The following is a 19,064-nucleotide window of genomic DNA, read 5'->3' as shown; positions in this document are numbered from 1 at the left end:
TTCCCTCCCTCTTCTGCTAGGCTGTACCAAACCCTGCTGTTTTACGCCTAGGTTTTGCTGTACTCCAGGAATATGCAAACTGCACAGATGGCCATGCAAAGGGGCAATATTGGTATTCAAGGTGTTGCCCCCTTCCTGAAGCGAGGAGGAGCATGAGGGAGCAGGCCAGTACTTCTCTGACACCGTGTTTTTCCTTGCAGGGATGAGGGCACGCTGTGCATCTGCTTGCTCTCGGCTGAGCCTTCCCAAACAGCTCTGTTACGTGGGCACAGGAGCAGCAGCGCCGCGCTGAAGGAAAGGCAGCCAAGGAAGTGGGGTTCATAAAATAACGCTTACATGACATGGCTGCAACAATAGTGCCTGTATTTCCCAATCTGTACGACAAAGCTGATGAAAGAAGTCATTCAGGGTGTGTTGCAGCCATGGACCGCTGGGACAGGAATAGCAATAGTGGGCAGGAGAAGGGCAACCTTCCTAAAAGACTCTAGGTCCCGATTAGGAGCATGTGAGTCCATGCTCCCCGGCTCCCTTTTGCTCATGCTCTGGCATCCGGGTTTGAAGCAATTGCCTTAAAAGTAAATTTCTTACATGACCAGAGATGTATTCTGTTCAGCTAAGGTAGAAATCTGGAATAAATTTGTCCATGCCGTTTTGTGGACTTGTGGTGTAAAGCATCCGAATTTTGCTTCAAGCATGATGGGAGTAACAGTTCTTACTTAATTCGAATGAGTGTTTGATTCATAGTTTTAAATATGTTTGTGCCTCATATGGCCTTAACTTTGACTCATCCTCCCAGGTGAAAAAGATAATTTAATTCCATTAAAAAAAAATGTTGAATTTGCTTGTAATAGTTAAGCGGCAGTCTTAAATGACTTCTCAACCAAACAAAAGTACATCGTTACATCCTGAATTTAAAATGAACGGGCCTCTTGTCACCTGGTATGATTTCTCGTTCAGCATCACTGCTTATAATAAATGCCGGTTTTTCTCCTCTTCTAAATGATGTGAATAACAATCCCCTCCCTGTCTCATCCCTGGACAGGTCATGGGTATTTAGCCACTAAATTTCTGTACCTCAGGAAATTATGCTTCCAGAACATCTTGTTTATATATTTTCTAAACTGTTGCACTTTCCTTAAAATGATGAATGTCAGCAACAGCTGGACTGTATGTGATTGAATTTCACCTTGTCTCCATTCCCAGAACCCTGCTTCCATATGGAGTTCAGTAAAGCAATATCTAAAAGCATGGGAGTAGGGATAAATATGCACTCTAGACATGATGAGTTCATTGTGTTTGCCTTGAGCCCTAACTTGTTCTACATTCGTAACTTTCAGTATTTGGGCATGCATCTTGCAAAGCACTGGTTTTGTTTGCTTTTGCGGCCACCATGATTCATCTGTTGTTTTCTGTCTTTTGTCAATTGGTTTGGAACTTTGTTTTACACATGCACGGAAAGATTTTGGATCTTACCTTTCTCTGGAGCACCACCAATAATGACTTCAATTGGATGTAGTGTGTGCTGTAATATAAATGGGTGCAGATCCAAATTCCCCAAATATGATAGTGGCTTGGAAATCCAAAATGCAGCCCTCAGTTTAACCAAGGCAAATACTTTCTAACGGGATGGATCAAGCCCTCCGAATGGCAGTACGCTCTGAGGTATCTAGCATGGAGGGGCATTGTTTTCAGTTGCTGTGTATCCCTTTCCTAGCTTGTACAGAGTAGATCACTAGATGCATAGATCAGATCAAGTAGCTTCATATGACTAAGCTGGGTAGTTAATATTTTAGGACCCTTGTTGATATTAAAAGCTTACCATAATGCAAGCAAAACAGTTTGCCGAGCGTATAACTGTTCTCTTAACAAATCACTTTTGAGTGGGCATCTATACAGTTTTGTGGCACAGTGGACACGTGCTTTTGTGAAGGTTTATCCTTAACAGTGATAACCCCCACTAGCCCCAGGCCTCTGGCATTGTACCTGGCCTGTGTTTAGCAAGTCCAAGGATTTTGCGGGTTATCTTCCTATTTCAAGATTAAACTCTTTCTAGCAGCAGCATGACATTATCTCGTGGCTGGGGGAGTTGCTTAGGTTCTCTTCTATAGAATTGCTTCCCAAAAAGTTCTTCCCTATACTGCATTTGTAGGACTTGCACAGTTTGTAGCATTATAGTTGAGTCGTCTTACTCAAATATGATGCTTGCCCATGTCTTTTTACCCCATCCCAGCTTTTATCTTAAACCCCATCACTAATTTGAAAAGATCAAGTGTATGTGCCTCCTCCCAGGTCAGTGTGTCCGTATAGGTAATAAAAGATGCTTGCTATTTTGTCTTTTGCTCGTAGAGATATTGAATAGTACTAGGCATAGGGATAACCCCTTTGAAAGCCTGTTCAGTGCATCCTTCCCTGTTTCAGGGGAACTCCCACTCACTGTGGGAGTTCAGGAGGCAGGCATGATGCTACTTGGTTTGGGTAACTCCTTTCTTACCCGCATCTGCAGCTGGTTGGTTTTTGCTGAATACTGTTTGATAATGTGCCCTACTTGGCTCCTGTGCAGAAGGTCTGTAACGTGCACAGATGATCTAGTTACCTCTTGAGGAATTCAGTGCTGCTCTTATGTATTGAGCAACGGGGTAGAAGTAAATGCTGAGATCAAAGTTTGGGTTGTCCTCTGCTTCTACACCATAGTAATCCACCAGCAGATCTTTGTAGAACTTGGGTCCAGTGTCAATGCGAAATCGCCCAGCAGCAGCATTCACAACATGGGAGATGCCCATTCGGCTCAGCTGTGCTTTGTCACGAGCGACGTACCTGGAAGGAGGACGATGGGTTATATTCGCCTGATGCATTACAATGCAGGGTAGAACATGCTGATGATGGTGCAGTTTGTTAAAAACACGTAAAGTTGTAGTGGCTATTTTCTGACAGGTTGTTCAGGTCCAAAGTGTCCACCAAAGTGCTTCAAGACAGAAGTGGCTTGTTAAGAAAGTGACTTTTAAATTTCCTGCATTTTTCTTCCAAATATGTTTAGGTTCTTCTTCTCAACTGACAAAAAATAAAAAGGTGGTGGTGGTGATATTTCTGCACAAGCCAAGAGATTTCTGGTTTGCCTTCTCACCAAGTCACCTCTGCTGAGCATCCATCAGTTCTGGGGACTGATGCCATCTGGCAAGGTGAGGAGAAAAAAATGTTGCTCCTGTTTTACCTAGCTCTGGCATGACTGCCTGCAGTACTGACGCTACAGCCCCACCAGGCTGTTACAGCATGGGGCTCCTGTACTAATGCAGGAGGAGAAATCAGGAGGAGGAATATTCTTTTTGGTTGCTTAGAATGGCTTTCCTCTATGCTACAGCATCCTGTGCACAGTTCACCCTTACCCAACACTTAGGTTGACTATGAGGGATCCCCAAATCAGCACCTAGCTCTCTTTTTAAATAAAGAGAGGAAGATTTCGGGGGAAGTAAGGTGGGGGCTAAGAGTTACGTTAACACCTTCAACACTTCCCTTTCTCTTACAGGTCTCCCACGTAAAGGTTTGGCCAGACTTCGTCCACATGCCCCGTGGGGTGTCCGCGTGTCCAGAGCAGGCGCCGCAGCTCCTCCAGGGACGGTGTTTCGGCGCTGCGCTGGCTGCCCGGTGTCCGGCTTGAGGCACTCCTTATCGTGGGGCGCAGTAAGTCCCTGCTGCACAGGGAGTCCCAGGCCATCCTGAAAGGTGGAGTGCAGACATTCACCACCAGCCAGACACGTTTCTGAGGTCACCCTCTCTTCCTCTAACCCTCCCTCACCCCCTCACAAAGCTTGCCCGCAGTTACAGTAGTAAGCTTTTTGGAGCAGGTACTGTTGTCCTCTTGTGTATTTATGTGCTTATCACAGCAGAGACCATGACTGGACTTGGGAATACTGTTGAAATATAAACAACGAGAGTCCAGTGGCTCACGTATTCCCATGTTGTGATTCAGACAAGGATTTTGAAGCCTGTGCTTCTTAAATAATGTTTCATATTATTATGGCAAATTGGAAGCTAAAGCTTTTTCAAACTACTAGGCTTATGACCTCAGTAGGCTTATTTTGACCCGACTACTCAACCCTTCTTTCTAGGTATGTCAAACAGTCTATTAAAACTCCAGTACTTTTTTTTTTTTTAAAGGTTTTTTTTCATAGCAGTATGAACTTTCCCGCTTCCTATTTGGAATTCTAGACACCATTACTACTGCAGTAAAACAGACTAGTCCTCAATATGCCAGCACGAGAGTTCTGCTCTCGAATGGAAAGAATGAAGAATGCTACAGAAAATGTATTGTGTAAGTGTAGCTACGTAGTGGGTATAGAAACAAGTTATTAATTTGGTATGCTGAGCTTTTCCTTTAACCACATAACTAAGACTTGCTTATATGTACTTCATCTGATTTGTCTTTTATAATTTGCTCAATGAGCTGAGCTGAAGAGAATTGGTCATGCAAAATCTTATTCACTGGTTAGCTCTTAATTGTCAGCTTCAACAGGAGAATTTTGGTTCTTTCCAGTGGTAGTTGCCAGCCATACTTGTTGTCCTGATGACAAATGTTCACGGTAGAAAGAACCTGCATGAGTAAGTTACAGTGATTTCAGCTGCCATTTATATGAGCATTAACGTATTTTTTAATAGGTTGTTTCATTTGCATTCATCTCCTCCCTGCCCCCTCCAAGAACTATCCCATTTCTTATCTTGCAGTAAGTACTTTTATTACAAGAAGAAACACTCTTTTTAGGCTTCAATTTATCTCTGGAATTACTCTGTTCCTATGTGGTACATTTCTTTTGAAATAGCAGTTCCTTGTGTTAGCCGTAGATTTGAACTGCTGGGAGGATTTTTGAAGAGGGTAATAGAAGCTTTATTTTTATCAGAGTTATGTTTTAAGAAATTATTAAAAATGTATATATTTTTCTATGTTCTAAGATTTAGTTGAGTACCTGCATTACAGAGATATTAGAAACTCTGTCAACTCGAGCAGCTTTAGAAAAGAAGCATCAGACTAGCACAGGGGTGAAGTTGTAGTCAACGAGTTAAAATCTTCCTCTGCCACTGACTGTGGAATGTCTTTTGCATAAAAGAAGGGTGGTTTGGGCTAGAGCAGTACAGGACAGCAAACCTGAAATCTTCTATCTTTCTGCTGAACAACTATTATTTACAAATAGGTTGTATTCATGTTCAAGCACCTCCATTGGCAGTTGCTTTCCAACCAGTAACTGTGGTGAAAGGTTTTCCTAATTTCCCATCAAGGCACTTTCACTAGCCCTAAGCTCACATTTTGGTGTAATTTTGTTTAAAAATAGTTGTCTTTGCATGCACAAAGACAGAGTCTGAAGACTACCCTGCTTTGGGAGCTCGTTGCACCTTTATATTAATCCATTGTTTTGCTGAAGGGAAAATGGAGCAACTAAGTCCCTAAACGTCCACAGAAATGAAGGAGGGAAGTGGTGACTGTTGTGTCAGTGTTAGGCCACTGAACGTTGACTAGAAGCCACTCTTCTGCTGTGCACTTGGATGATCTGCCTTGCCACCCGGCTGCCAAGAAGGGCCCCCTCTTCTGTCAGTACACCTTCTTCTGCCACCTTCACAGGCAGCCTTGTCCTCTTGAATACAGTAAGTTTTCACCATCTAATGATGTTCCCAGGATGCTCTCGTATTGTTTGTATTACGAAAAGCTCCACTGTGGAATGTACTCTCCTCCCAAATGTGCATATCTCCTCCAGTGTCAGCTTTTACTGTGAAAACAAAAGCAGATGTTCTTGCCCATTTTGGACGGCTTTATGCAAGAGGAGGCACGGAGGAATTCCCATACTGGAACGGGCATTCCCTATCGATTTTGATAGCTTCTTTGACACTGCCTACTGCTCCAGGTCTGCTCGTCTCCCACTGGTGATCTCAAACACCAGCGTGACTTCTCTGATCCCACACAGGAGGTCTGCAGCAGAAATGGGACTTGCATTTCCTGTGTCCTGACCACAGGGCCATCTGCCAGTTCGTTAAATACTTTCAAGAATAACAGCCTCCTCCAATCCTTCCCACCTCATAATATCTGCAGCAAATGTTCCCCTTTTTTGATGTGTATCGTTCCTTGCAGTGTGGCTAATGACCACTCTAGGGCACTTCTCACTCCCTATAAAGTTGCTTTCAACTGTTTGGGGTTTTTTCTTATTTACTACTGCCTGTTATCCCTTCCTGTCACCCTCTCCACTGTATAAATACTTTGATTTTCATATTACCTAGCCTTAGAAGACTGAAGGCTGCTGTCAGCTCTGCTTTTCTAAGCCTCACAGGAGAATTGCCGGGCACTGCCCAAAAGTCCTGGTAATGTTGCAGTGTTCAGGCTGTCATTAAGATGGGGAGGGACAGGCAGCTGTGCTTTCCAGATCCATAATTTCATTCCTGTAACAGCTGGGTGGACAACTCTGAAGTATATCACACCTTAGGAAAAGTACTCCTTCAGAGATTTTTTTTTTTTTTTAAATTGTCTTTCTAGAAGGGAATATAACTGCATAGGCTTGGCAGAAGAAGGTAGTATGTGCTACGTGGATATTGGAAGTTGTAAAATAATGGTCTTTATAAGTGAGTGTCTTAAAAGTGGTCTTTAAGGTGTGCTTCTTCAGAATTATCCTAAGATGACTTTCAGCTTGTGCTCATATTGATCTTGTATAATAGCTAAGGAATTTACTCCTGTTGAAACACAGACATGAGCTCTGATGCTGTGTACAAAACTTATTCCATCTGCGTTCTGGTCACATTTGTTTAACTGGAGAACAGCATCAGTCCATGTAAACTCTATGTCCAATAAAAACGAAGGACTGGGGCTCAAATTTCAAATGTGAAATAATTGGAACTAACAGGCTGTGAATGATTCAAAAGCAGAGAATTCTCTGTAGGACTATTCAACTAATAGGTTGAATAATGAATACACTGAAAAAATAATAGCTTTCCATAGAAAACTTGCGGGAAAACAAGGTAATTTTTTTCTGAATAAATGACTGCTCAGTTCTAGCATCAGTCTAACATTTTAGCTCACTAAATTTATACATGCAACTGTCATTTACTGAAATCCACATATTTAAAGAAAACAATGCCATGATTAAAATTTTGTGTAATGTTTTATAAGGAACATGAATAGATTAAAACAAATTAGTGTGAAAGGAAAATGATTGTATGTAATAATGTCTTTCTTAATTTTAAAAATATGTTTTTAATGATTCTCAGCTCAGTTCCTCTGTATTTTCTTTTTGTAGCGGATCTGTTTCTGTGAAGTGTGTCGTATGAATGAGCAATACAATTTTAAAATGCTGGTTTCTGAATGATATTTGTCTGAAACGTTCCTGATCTTTGCCCTACTGGGGTTGTATTGCCGTAATTATTCAATCACGTAGGAGAAATTTTACCATTATATTTAGATTAATTTTGAATTGGTTTGTACTACAACTGTAATTGTATCTGAACTGTGTAATAGAATTTCCTTAATTATGACTAGCGGGAGAATTGCAATCAAAGAGGCCTGTCACAGAGCAGAAGTTCATTTTGATCATCTGGAGTGACCTAGAGTATGACACAGGCCGTACGTGTTACCATGCCATGCCTGCATATGTAGCCCCCTTTCTGGAAACCCATTAGTGACTTTGCTGCAGTTGGGCTACAAGAGTGGCCAGGCCAATGCTTCCTTATATATGGAATATCTCAGGAAGAAAGGAAAGTGGTCCTGTGAGAGCTCACAGAGAATATCTCCTTCCTGAATGTTTAGGCTTCCTCTTTTCCCATCAAGTCCCTTTGGACTGCGTATACTGTGGATGCTTTAGTTGTTTTCCAGTTAATTCAGTGACTACAGCTTTATCTGTAACTCAATTAGTGCTGTTCAGTGCCATGCTGAGGAGAGGGCCTTTAGAGACAGGTGTCTCAGACCTTGGAAACATGTGCCACCTTTTATCCAATTTCTGCAACACCATAGTATTTTATCAAATAAGAACAAACTCAAAAGTCAGTGTAATTTCACAATTTTGGCATTACATTGGTATGAGATCAAGCTGAGAAGGTGGTGTGAAATCTGAGATGGGGCGACACGAAACCTTGCATCATGATGCTGTGGAAAGTTAAGAGGAAAACCCAAGTCTTGTGTCTAGGATATTTAGTAGAAAGCCTTTATATCCTCTGCTTTTCCTTGCATTTTCCAATGCCAAGAGAAAAGAAGGATTTGAGTATAACATAAAGATGTTAATGCTCTCAATTCAATGATGTAATGAATATTTTAATCATCCCAGGCATTGTGTATGGGTAGAACATAGCCACGTTCCTCTGGCTTTAGTGAAAATATTTCTGAATTTTTAAATCCTGAGGGAAAAAAAATGCTCTACATCCTGTTTTTTCTTAAGCTGGTATGTGCTGTACCCTTGTCGTCTCAGTGAAGATATCAGTCTGAGTGCATTTCAAATAGACTGTTTGATTTGTGGTGGTAAAAGACCAGGCTGAAGCCCAGGACTTGGCCAAAGTAGGTCGTGTCAAGTTCATGCCTATCGTGTATTCAAAAGTCATAAATGTTTCTCAGAAAGCCTATCCCTTGGAAAGATTCCTCCAAGATAACATATGTTTGAGAGAGGGTTTTGTGTTGCTACATCTCCACACAAATGACAAGTATTACTGTCATCATTCTTTCTTCCTTGGTCTTTAACCCAATAGTCTTTCTGGAGCTGTAATTTATCAATTGCTAGGAGCACTACAGGATATAGATGGTATGAATCAAATACAGCGATGACTGAGGTAAGGCTGGCTGGACTTGAAAGCTGAGATAGAGGCGGTTTCCAGGGAGGCATGAGGTATTTGAGTAGCCAACTGTTTGTAAGAAAATCTCACCAGCAGCTGGAGGATGTAATCTGAACAGTAGTTCCAAATTTAGTAGAGGCTTCCAGACCCACAACTTTAACCTAGCGATACGTTTAGGGTAAGGCACCCACTTGGTGTGACTTGGCAAAATCCATTTAGATAGCCTTTCTCTCAACAGACCACACAGAGCCTATGCTGAGGAGGAGACTACCTAAATTAATCTCTGTATTGGACAGCTTTGAGCAGCACAAGGAAGAGGAAATCATATGATTATTCCCCCGCCCCTCTCAATGTTGTGTTGGTGCCAAATTTTCTGTCCTGGCTGGAGAGGGATCGTGACCTACGCTGTCCAAGTAGTTCCACTCTGTCCAAGTAGAACTTTTCTCCATGTGACATCCGTGGAAATAAGCAGCGACATTTCTGCTGCAAAGCACTACTCAAATGTAAGGAAGAAATTAATCAACACATCCTGGTTCTCAAATATGCTGAATTTACCACAGCTTCCAGTGATGTTGTGGGTTGCCAGGCCTCAAAAGCCTCAAAAATGTCTAATTTTTTTCACAGCAAGTCTGTGGACCAACCAGGAGGGCTCAGACCTGATGATCTTGACTGCTTCAGGAGGTACATCAGCATGCAGGCCCTGAGGCAGGGTGGCCTCATTTTTGTCTGTAACTGTAGTATAAAATATTCTCTTGTCATCAGCTGGTTAGTACACTTGTATTTACCAACCACGTGTGTGGTTCCTGATGGTGGCTAGATGGAAGCAGCCATCCTTTCATGCACAGCAATGTTGTACCAAATGTGCAAAACCTGGCTGCCTTCACATTTTGCTAATTCTTCTGGGTCTTGCATGTATATTTATTTTATTCTTTAGCCACAGGAAATCAGCTCTGTAGAGATATTGCCCACACTGCAGCTTTGACTGGATAAAAGAGAAGTGAAAAACATGGGCAGCTAAATGGATTTTCCCTGACCCACCCCTTCCTCACAGAATGCAAAACCAAGGGTTTTATGGACACAGTTGCATTTTGGTAATATAAACGGGATCCTAACCATGCTTCTGAGTCAGGACAGAGGCAGGGGCAGAGCCTGCACCAGGCAGGGGTGGGCCCATGGAGTATGCTTTACAGAAACCATGGCTGATAGGTAGCACCACCAGAAGCATTACAGAGATAAGAGGATATAGTTCATCCACCCCGAGTTTTTCTGCAGCTTCTTCACCACTGAAGCTTGGGTGTATTTTGTTGCTGAATTGGACCTTTTATTTACTCGTTACAAATTTTATATGCCACTTTAAGTAGTTACAATGCATACTATTAAAGCTGTGCATTAAACAGGCCCAGACAATGTTAACAATCTTCATGTTACAATATATTTTTTTGTAACTGCTTGTTATAGCATCAGCTATTAAGAATTTATTACTAGTACGTTTTAGGTGGTGCTTTACAGTCATTTAATTACAGCCATCTAGCAATCATTACATAAACATGCATCGAGAGCAAGAACCCCAATGTAAGGTGACCCAAAAGGCTTTTACCTGCCAAGACCAGAGTTCAGGCCCTCAGGTGGCAATGATGTCATCGGCATATGCAGGGAAACACAAACATTTAAAGCTGTGCGGGGAGCTGTGTTCCTCCCGACACTAGGTGTTCATGAAGTCATCAGCTGGAGCAAGAACACTGTAGAGCTCTAAGGACCTGAACTTGGCTCTTGGCAAGCAAGCAAAGGAAAAGTCTGTTCCCCTCCAGCCCTAGTCCCAGCAAAGACGCAGGGCTTTTGGCTGCAAGCGCAGAAGTTCAGCTGCGAAATTGGGCCCTCTGGAGCCCCTTGGTACGCCTGTGTTCTCAGCTGCCAAGTGCATCCTTATACCCATTAACCCAACCTGATCTGGTAGAGAATCAGACACACTGCATATGACCCAAAGACAGTAGCTGGTCAAAAACGCATGTGCCACATCTCCGTGCTATTTGTCATGGCAACAGCATGCCCATATTTGAGTCTCTCTAGCTCCCTGCCAAGCTACCACTCCTAGATCAAACATCATTGCTAGTTTCTACTGCAATAGACGTCAGCCATCAGACTTGACCAATGATCAGTTCTGACAGTTTGTAGCTCCTTCCCCCATTCAGTAGTGATATTTTTCACTCCCTCTTGAGAACTTGATGACAAGCTTGCCTAAAATTCAGTTCTTCCTGTGTAAGGCTGGTTCTTCTCCTATGCACAAGGGTTGTTACATCGCTTTATCTCTATTGCTTCCAGCAATGACTTGTCCAAGGTGAAAGCTGGTACACTCTGAATGGGTAAACTCTGTTTTTTCTTCTGGAAGCACCCTCAGAAGATTACTGAAAAACTCAAAGGATGAAACATTTCTGAAAGACAGGCTGGCAAGTTGATGCAGGTTGCTGTGAATCAGGAGTGGTGCGTGCCACTGACTTCCTCTTGGAGCTGCCAGTAACCAGCAGAGTTGTCTGGCTAATGCTGGTGTTTTGGTACAACCACTCCAGAGCCTTCACCATTCCTGAACAACACAAATCCTAGTTGCCTTTTCATGCCTTTTAGTAACGCTCTACCAATATTTACAGCCTGCAGTTGTCGAGAGCGTGCGGCACTCTCATTACTGGATGTCGTTAGTACAGCGTGACCCTGTGGACAGGTACGAGCCTGGGTCTGTTCACAAGTTGCCTGAAATGTGCTGAGTCTGTTTCTCTGAAGCAGATCCAGTGGATTGGAGGGTCACATTTGCAGTGGTGCATGTCAACCTCAGCACTGTGGCTGTGTGGGATGCAGAGCCTGTTAGTGCTCTGCACCGCAGGGTACATTCTCTGCTCCCTCTCTATGGCTGTTCGGGGTGACACTGCGACTGCCAAGCAGCCTGACTGCTACGTTCTTTTGCAGGCTGTCTACTTTGTAAGAGGTGTTGATCTGGACATCTCAGTTCCCACTGAACACACCACCAGAAAGCCACAGATGGGTTGCTGGGCGCACTGCATCTAGCTTAATGAAAGACAAAGCGTCACTCGGGTGTTGTTTCCAGTCTCTCAGCCATGGTTTTACTCTTCAGGCTCACTCCATGTTGCATACTCTTAAGATAGCCTGATCTAATTTTCCCAGGTCACCTCCAAAATGATCTGAGGCAGAAGTCATGTTTATTTCTTGCTTCAGCAATAACTGTTCAGAGGCCAAGGACATCCTGCACTGTGCCCTGCACAGAACCCCAGTTGTGTCCCCACCAGAGTTTAGCAGGCCACATCTGAAGGTGAACAAGGCTACTTTAACAATAACTACTATAGCAGTGTCCTCCAGACCAGCGCTGGAAACATCAGGCTTCAGAATTCAAAGAATCCCATTACAAATGAATGGTTTCTGCCCCAAGGATTTAACCAAAAGGATGGCACAATGCAAAGCCCTTCTCCCTTGTGACTAGCTCTGGTATGTTCTTCTATCTTAAAAACAATATATTGCTCTTTTTTGGGTCTGTTCTGTTTGTCAGCATTGACAGCTTCACTGCTCTTTGTTCTTGCCCTGTGGTCTCTACCACCACCGTGAAGATAGCTCTATGCTACGCAACTTACAGGAGACAGCAGACATCTATCCCTACGCTGGCGTGGTAGGAGGGCTGAGCAACCTGCTAGGAAGGAAGGTGGGAAACAGCAGGAGGTAGGTGGCCGGTTGCCTGGTGTTTCTTGAGCACTGAAATGCATTTTATAGTTGTTATCACAGTGAGACTGTGAGGAAGACACTGCGGTTCCTACCACACAGGTGGAGATGGTAAAGTTAAGTTGGATGACTTTTCTACATCTCTCCACAAGTCTGAGCTGGGAGGCAACCCACGGGCAGAGTGCTACCAAACACTTGTAGTGACAGCTGAACCAGTGTAAAGCGTCTAGTTTGGGTCAAAAGCTGTGCCCACCTCTAGTGAGTCAAAGGCAGCTTACATTATGAGGTGAAAATCACGGTCAAACTTGAACTTCCATGCTGGGGGACGAGGTTTCCTCGGAATGTTTTGACAGATTTTGGCTTTGGTGCTCAAAACAGAATTCAGGACATGCAAAATCAAACCAAGGACACAGAAACCCTTTATATCACCGTGCTGTGCTCCTGATACTCTTCTTTCTGTGCTTGCAAAGTCCTTCTTTAGAGATACCCTAAAAACATTAGCATGGCTACAAAGAAGATGGAGACTCCCTTTTTACAAGGAGTCACATGGAAAAGACAAGGGGTAATGGGTACAAGTTACTTCAGAGGAGATTCCAATTGGACACAAGAGGAAAATTTTTCACAATGAGAACAGTCAGCCATTGGAATAATCTCCCCAGGGAAGCAGTGGATTCTCTATCATTGGACACTTGTAAGATTCAGCTGGACAGGGTGCTGGGCCATCTTGTCTAGATCGTGGCTTTTGCCGAGAAAGGTTGAACCAGATGATCCTTGAGGTCCCTTCTGACCTGAGATTCCATGATCCCTGATTAAACGCAGTGACATTACGACTTCAGAACAACTGCATTGTCTTTTTAAGTGTTTCTTCATCTTTCTTATTCTCAACCCAGCCTCTCTGATCTCAGAGTTTCTAGCAACGTGATAGCCATCACAGGACTCTGAGAGGTTTCTAAGGCTAGTTCCAGTAGCCTGTATTTCTCACCAGTATCTTCTGGCAGAAAGATAAACCACAGCGGCAACAGCAAGCTCCTATTGCCCAGGTTTCTGGCTACAGAACTGGGAAGGATAAACACCTCCTTAAGCTCTGTAAGATCGAACAAGAGAAAGGAATGGAAATCCTCTCATAGTGCAATGGCTAGAAGCAATCCAGCTGTTTTGTTTTATTCCCACCATGAGAACTACGGTCAGTCCCAGTGCAAGCTTGGCCACCTGTCAAATCAGGTTTGTGAACTAAAGCTTATTGGAATTTGACACGCTTTTGTTTTGGAGCACACTAGTATGGATCGATGCAGACTCCTCCTATAGCAGTGACACAACACGTATGCTACCCATGCAGTCCCAGATGCCCCTAGTAAATCATTAAAATACTGACCAGTTCTAATCAGACCCTTCGGGGTATAACATAATATACTATTTGAGAACTAAAAACAATAAATCAAGTTAGTACAGAGGTCAGACTGAGATTGAACAGAGCTGAGACTTGCTTGCTGATGTGTGTATAGTCTAAGAGATGCAATGGAATCCCAAGTCAGCAAAGCAAATTGCTTTCTTCTTATTGTAAAATCTCACTACTAAGTCTGCTGAAGGGGAAAAAAAAAAAAAAGGAACTCATCATATTCTGTAGCACAGCTGATTTGAGGTCTAGAATTTCCCAGCATTTGTGTTAGCTCTTGGGATTACAGGTATTTCTAATCACTTATCCTTTAGGTTAACTCTTACCATATTTCTAAAGCAAATTAGCAGTTAAAAATATGTGCCCCCAAATGTCATAGATCACCTGGCACAAAACCAACATAACATGTTCTCTTCTCGAGCTAGAAAACAATTAACCACTCGCAAAACACAATTCAGATCCTATCAGAAGGCTGCTGCTGTGGTTGCACTCCTCAGTTGTGCCTGGGACACAAGAGGCAGCTTTGTGAAGGGGAGGTTGCTGTGCAGTGCCCAAGTGTGGGAACCAGTAACAGCCTGCGTGCTGAGGTGCTGCTGCAGAAACCCAAATAATTGATGCCTTCTCTTTGATACAGAAAAGGCTGAGTCCCATCCATGTTTTTCAATGTTGTCTGACTTTGAGGACAACGTGGTATGGTGGTACGGCCAGTCTCCACGGCCAACACATAGTCTGGCCACCATAAATGTTATCTGGCAAAGAATGATACTAAAGGTTAACTCCCTCATTCATGGTGTATCTGCATGTACCTTTTGTTTCTTACCTTGTATTCAGAAGACAAATAGCTAATAATTGTTTCTCATCTTACCTTAAGGCAAGGACATTCTGTGGCAGAAGAGCAGAAGATCCTGCTCCGCATGTACACTGCGGATGCTAAAGCTGTATAACTCCCAGTACCGCTGTTTAATTCCCTTTGCTTTCCTTGCACTTCTTCCTCAAACCTTTCTCTGGTCTAAACTGGGCAGAGTGCTTTTAAAGCCCATACAGCGGAGTAGCTTGGCACCTGAGTTTTACCTGTGGAGCTGAATTTCTAGCAGTGGCCCGCAGGGAAGGCTGTCGGAGGCTTCCGTTGTGGCAAGTTCCCTTTAGTCATGAATATCAGAAAAGGGCTTTGCTCTAATCCCGCGAAAGCTGCTGTGATGCCAAGCACAGGCTTTGCTGTGGGGAGGTGTGAGTTGTATGAACTCTTGGAGTTCATGCTGGTGGCTCTGGAGCTGCAAGGTCTGGAGAGCAGTGCCAGGAACTGATCTCAGACCTTGTGTCTGGTAATGCAAACCACTAATTCAGAAAGTCCCCATAAAACAGTGAACAAAGTCTCTGTGAGACACTGGCAGCAAATAAAAGAGCTAGCGAAAACCAGGGCAGTAAGTAACTGGTGGTGACCAGAGTGGAACCTGGCCTGGTTGAATGATGCAGCAGCACCTCCTAACTAGGTGCATGCGTGGGGCAAGGTGGATTAATATTGTGTTTTATTTCTAATTAGACCTAAAGCAAGTTTGAATTTGTTTTAAGCCTGGTGGAGAAATAGTTGAAACACAGATGGAGACACAATAATCAGTTTCATCGGAGGTGCAGCACAGCTTGGTGTGGGAACTTAATGAAGATTTGTTGGTCAACAGCAATCTCCCAACCCGCTTAACGTGCTCTCCATTTAATTTGCTCTGCTATTGTAGTAAATTTGAAGCCCCCAGGTCAGACTCAGCTTTTGTGGCTCTCGTAGTCTCTGCAGTGTCAGCAGGAAGCACAAAATGAAGACTTAGAGCCTGGACTTGAGCAATGTGTATTTCTCCTAATGAAACCCAAAGCCAGGTGAAATTTTTGGGAGAGAAGGAACAGGATACGGAGTCCCTTTGGGGGATGGGGGTGGTGTTCATAACACTCAGAAACTTGGCCCGCATTTCTGGTCTCCTCCCTTTCTACTCCACAAGGGGCTTGTAGCATTTTTAGACAAACTTGGATCCACCGTATGTTGTGAGAGAACCTGCTGGGAAATTTGGTGATTCCTGCACTCCAGGGCAGAGGAAATGTGTGTTTCTGCTTTGTGTTTTCAGGAAAGTAGGAAGATGAAATTCAAAATAAACCACAGCAGATGGGAATCTCAGAGAGACAGACACTGGGAAATGTTTAGACAAGCTTTGTCCTCAGTCCTTCAGCTCAGGATTTAGAAACTAAACCATAGAGAGACTTCAGAAAGACAATGAAATGCATTTTGGCTTCAAATACAGTTCCTCCAGAATCCAATGAGAGTTGTGCACGTGAATCTGAAGGCAGAATATAGCCCGCAGTATGGGGAATAGATGTAATGTGAGAAACTCTCATGGTGTATTATTATAGTCTGAATTGTTTCCATCATTTTGGGTTAAGTAATTCCCCACTATCCATCTCTAAAGTGCAAACAGTACAGCCTTGATGTGCCCCAGGGAAAGGAAGCAAACCAGCCTTTGAATCTTTACCCAACCTTACTGCTCATATTTTGCTTTCAGTGAATAACTGTTCAAATCCTTTAATATTTCATTCCCATAAAAATATATTTACCGGGGGTTTTTGTGGCAGCAGTGAGGCTGTGTTTATTATCTTAGGAGCACCACACGACTGGCTTTAGAGAAAAGACAAGGCAGGAGCACAGAGTGCTGCAAATCTATCAGCGAACAGCATGTTTTCCACCTGTTGAGGCAGCAACCACAGTAACAGATGCACATAATAATTACCTGTACCTCAAAGGCAGCACCAAGTCCTGCACCTTCTGCTCCCCACCTTGCAGGCAGCTTGATAACAGAATTACAAAAGAGGAGCACCGAGAGAGTAGAGTAGGTAGTGCTTTGTGAAGAATGAAAGAAGAGCTCTTATTAAAGAGGAACTGGAAGGTGGAACATGAGAAGGAAAGATCTGAGGCACCATGACGCTGAAATAAGAGTGGAGCTAAGGAACTCCAGGAGCCTGCCTTATTTTTAGAGTGGTGGTCAGGTTTTTGCTAATACCTTTTCTAAGGCTGCTCTCATTTGTACTCTTAACATCAGAGGTAATTTCTACTGATAAATAGGTGCCCTACACACCTACCGGAGCCCACTCGTAGATGCATGTCCCTGCAGTGGCAAGAGTAGCACATGCCCCTGCAGGGTAAGGGGCTCATCTCAGTAAGTGATACCATGAACGACCGTGACTGTGTGCCAGGACCCTGTTCCCCTTCCCCTCCCTGCTGCCTGGCACTGGGAGTGCGCTGGAGCTACGCTACCCTTTTATTCACAAGTGCCCCAGAGCATCTGGTGTGAGGAGAAGTGCTGGGGACCGTACGGGGAGCATGGGTACACAGCAGGTGAAACACCTTCGGTCTTTGCTGCTGAAGTGCTGAGGCTTGTGAGGCTCTTTTTCTCCCCTTCCTCTGCCCACCAGGAGGAAAGAGGTGAGGTTTGGCTGGTGAGGACTCCCAGAGCTCAGACCACATGAGCTCTGGGGTGGTTTGTGCCATGATAGTCCCTCACTTGCAGGAAGGAACAGATCCTTCCTAGCAGGGATTTGCAAGGGAAGGGAGTGATCTCAGCCCCGATTTAATCTTGACAGAAGCAGATGATGAGAAGACTGTGTGCTGAGTTGGAGTTTTCCTTTGAATTCCTACGGTGTTGAAGGCAGTGCTATAAATAGACACAGTATCCTTTTTACCCTGGTACAATTCTGTCTCCAGCTCCCCATATAGACAGCGAGTCTGCTGGTAAGCATTTAGCAGGAATTAATTTAACCCAGTCTTCTCTTTCTGAACTCTTTTACTCCAAGCATCCCGATGGCTTCCACAGCCACACAAACGTGTTTCCTCAATAAAAATGTTCTGAGGAAGGATGTTGATATTAAAAATCCCATTTCTGTCTGAAAATTCTACCCTAGTTATAAATAATCCACAGAATCACAGAATCACAGAATGGTTAGGGTTGGAAGGGACCTCTGGAGATCATCTAGTCCAATCCCCAAACTATAAAGAACTTAAAAAAAAAAAAAAAAGTGGGGGGGGGATTCCGCCTCACCCCCCTCTCAAATTTCTTAATTCCCTCCCCCCCCCATTTTTGTTTTTGAACTGCACAGCATCTTATTCATAGTCTGTTTCACATTTTCTCCAGTGTAACTGGCTGGCTACTTTCTCCCTTCCCAGGAAAGGCTCTTGTGAACATCAGCTGGGAAGGAAACTCAGATAACAGTGTTTCATGGCTATTATCTCAGAGATAGATCTGTAAGAAATTTAAATACAAGCCGGGCTGGTATTTAACAAAACAAACCTCTTGAATTTAAGCATATTTTTCAGTGAGGGATCCTTAGCCTGGGAATCCAGCTGGAAAGCAAACTAGAATTTCACAAATGTTAGAGTTTCTGAGTACGACAGCAGAGAGGATAATCTGGCCTAGCTCTGCAGTTGTCTCGCCGCTTGCGGAGCGGGCTGTGGTTAAGTTCATGCTGCTCAGTACGTGTATTGAGTTCACTGGGGGTTGGTTTGTAAACAAGCTTAAAAGTACTTGCCTGGTAGTCGAAGCTCCCGCGCTGCGGTGTCTTGGATTACCTTTGTTTGAATAATACCACTTAGTTTCCTCCTAATGTGCCAGTTGCACAAGAGATTTCTAGCCTCTCTGCGTTCAGCTTATTTCAAAGTCTATTTTTGATTGTGTTAATTATAAACCATAATCCCCTACCCTCTTTGGACCTGCAGCCATCAGCCAGAGCGAGGCAACTGGAGGGCAGCAGCGGCAGGAGGCTGAGTTTTGAAAGAGGCCGTTTGTCAGATGGCGTCAGTAGATGTGTCCCGGCCAGCCCTGCTGGGGCTGCGCTGGTTGACACTGGGCAGGCCAGCGCTGGGGTTTGCAGCAGAGATGTGAATGGCGGTGGGCTGGTTGGGGGTTACCGCAGCTACCTGGGGTTTCACCCTGTGCGCTTGTTGGAGGGACAGTTGTGGTTTACCCCAGATGTGCGCAGCTGGGGGGTAGCTGTTGGTAGGCAGTTGGGGTTCATCCTGGAACAGGTTGTGGAGTCTCCTTCTCTGGAGATGCTCAAAACCCACCTGGACGCGTTCCTGTCCAACCCGCTGTAGGTGACCCTGCTTTGGCAGGGGGGGTGGACTAGGTGACCTCCGAAGGTC

At 44.0% G+C, this 19,064-nt stretch overlaps 1 protein-coding gene across 1 annotated transcript in view; it reads right to left on the bottom strand.

Annotated features, from left to right (window-relative positions):
* LOC104289670 overlaps positions 1 to 3,709 on the bottom strand; it is a 9,358-nt gene extending 5,649 nt beyond the window's left edge. Inside the window, exons 1-2 of the mRNA XM_009888657.1 lie at positions 3,519 to 3,709; positions 2,594 to 2,814 (exon numbers count right to left, since the gene is read on the bottom strand). Of these exons, the coding sequence (XP_009886959.1) occupies positions 2,594 to 2,814; positions 3,519 to 3,709 (412 nt within the window). The remainder of the gene's footprint in view (positions 1 to 2,593; positions 2,815 to 3,518) is intronic.
* Between the last annotated feature and the right edge of the window lie 15,355 nt (positions 3,710 to 19,064).

The sequence above is a fragment of the Charadrius vociferus genome, unplaced genomic scaffold (assembly GCF_000708025.1).
Source record: "Charadrius vociferus isolate BGI_N301 unplaced genomic scaffold, ASM70802v2 scaffold187, whole genome shotgun sequence".
NCBI lineage: Eukaryota > Metazoa > Chordata > Aves > Charadriiformes > Charadriidae > Charadrius > Charadrius vociferus.
The sequence above is the reverse complement of the archived record's forward strand: the minus strand, read 5'-3'. Positions and strand labels throughout refer to the sequence as shown.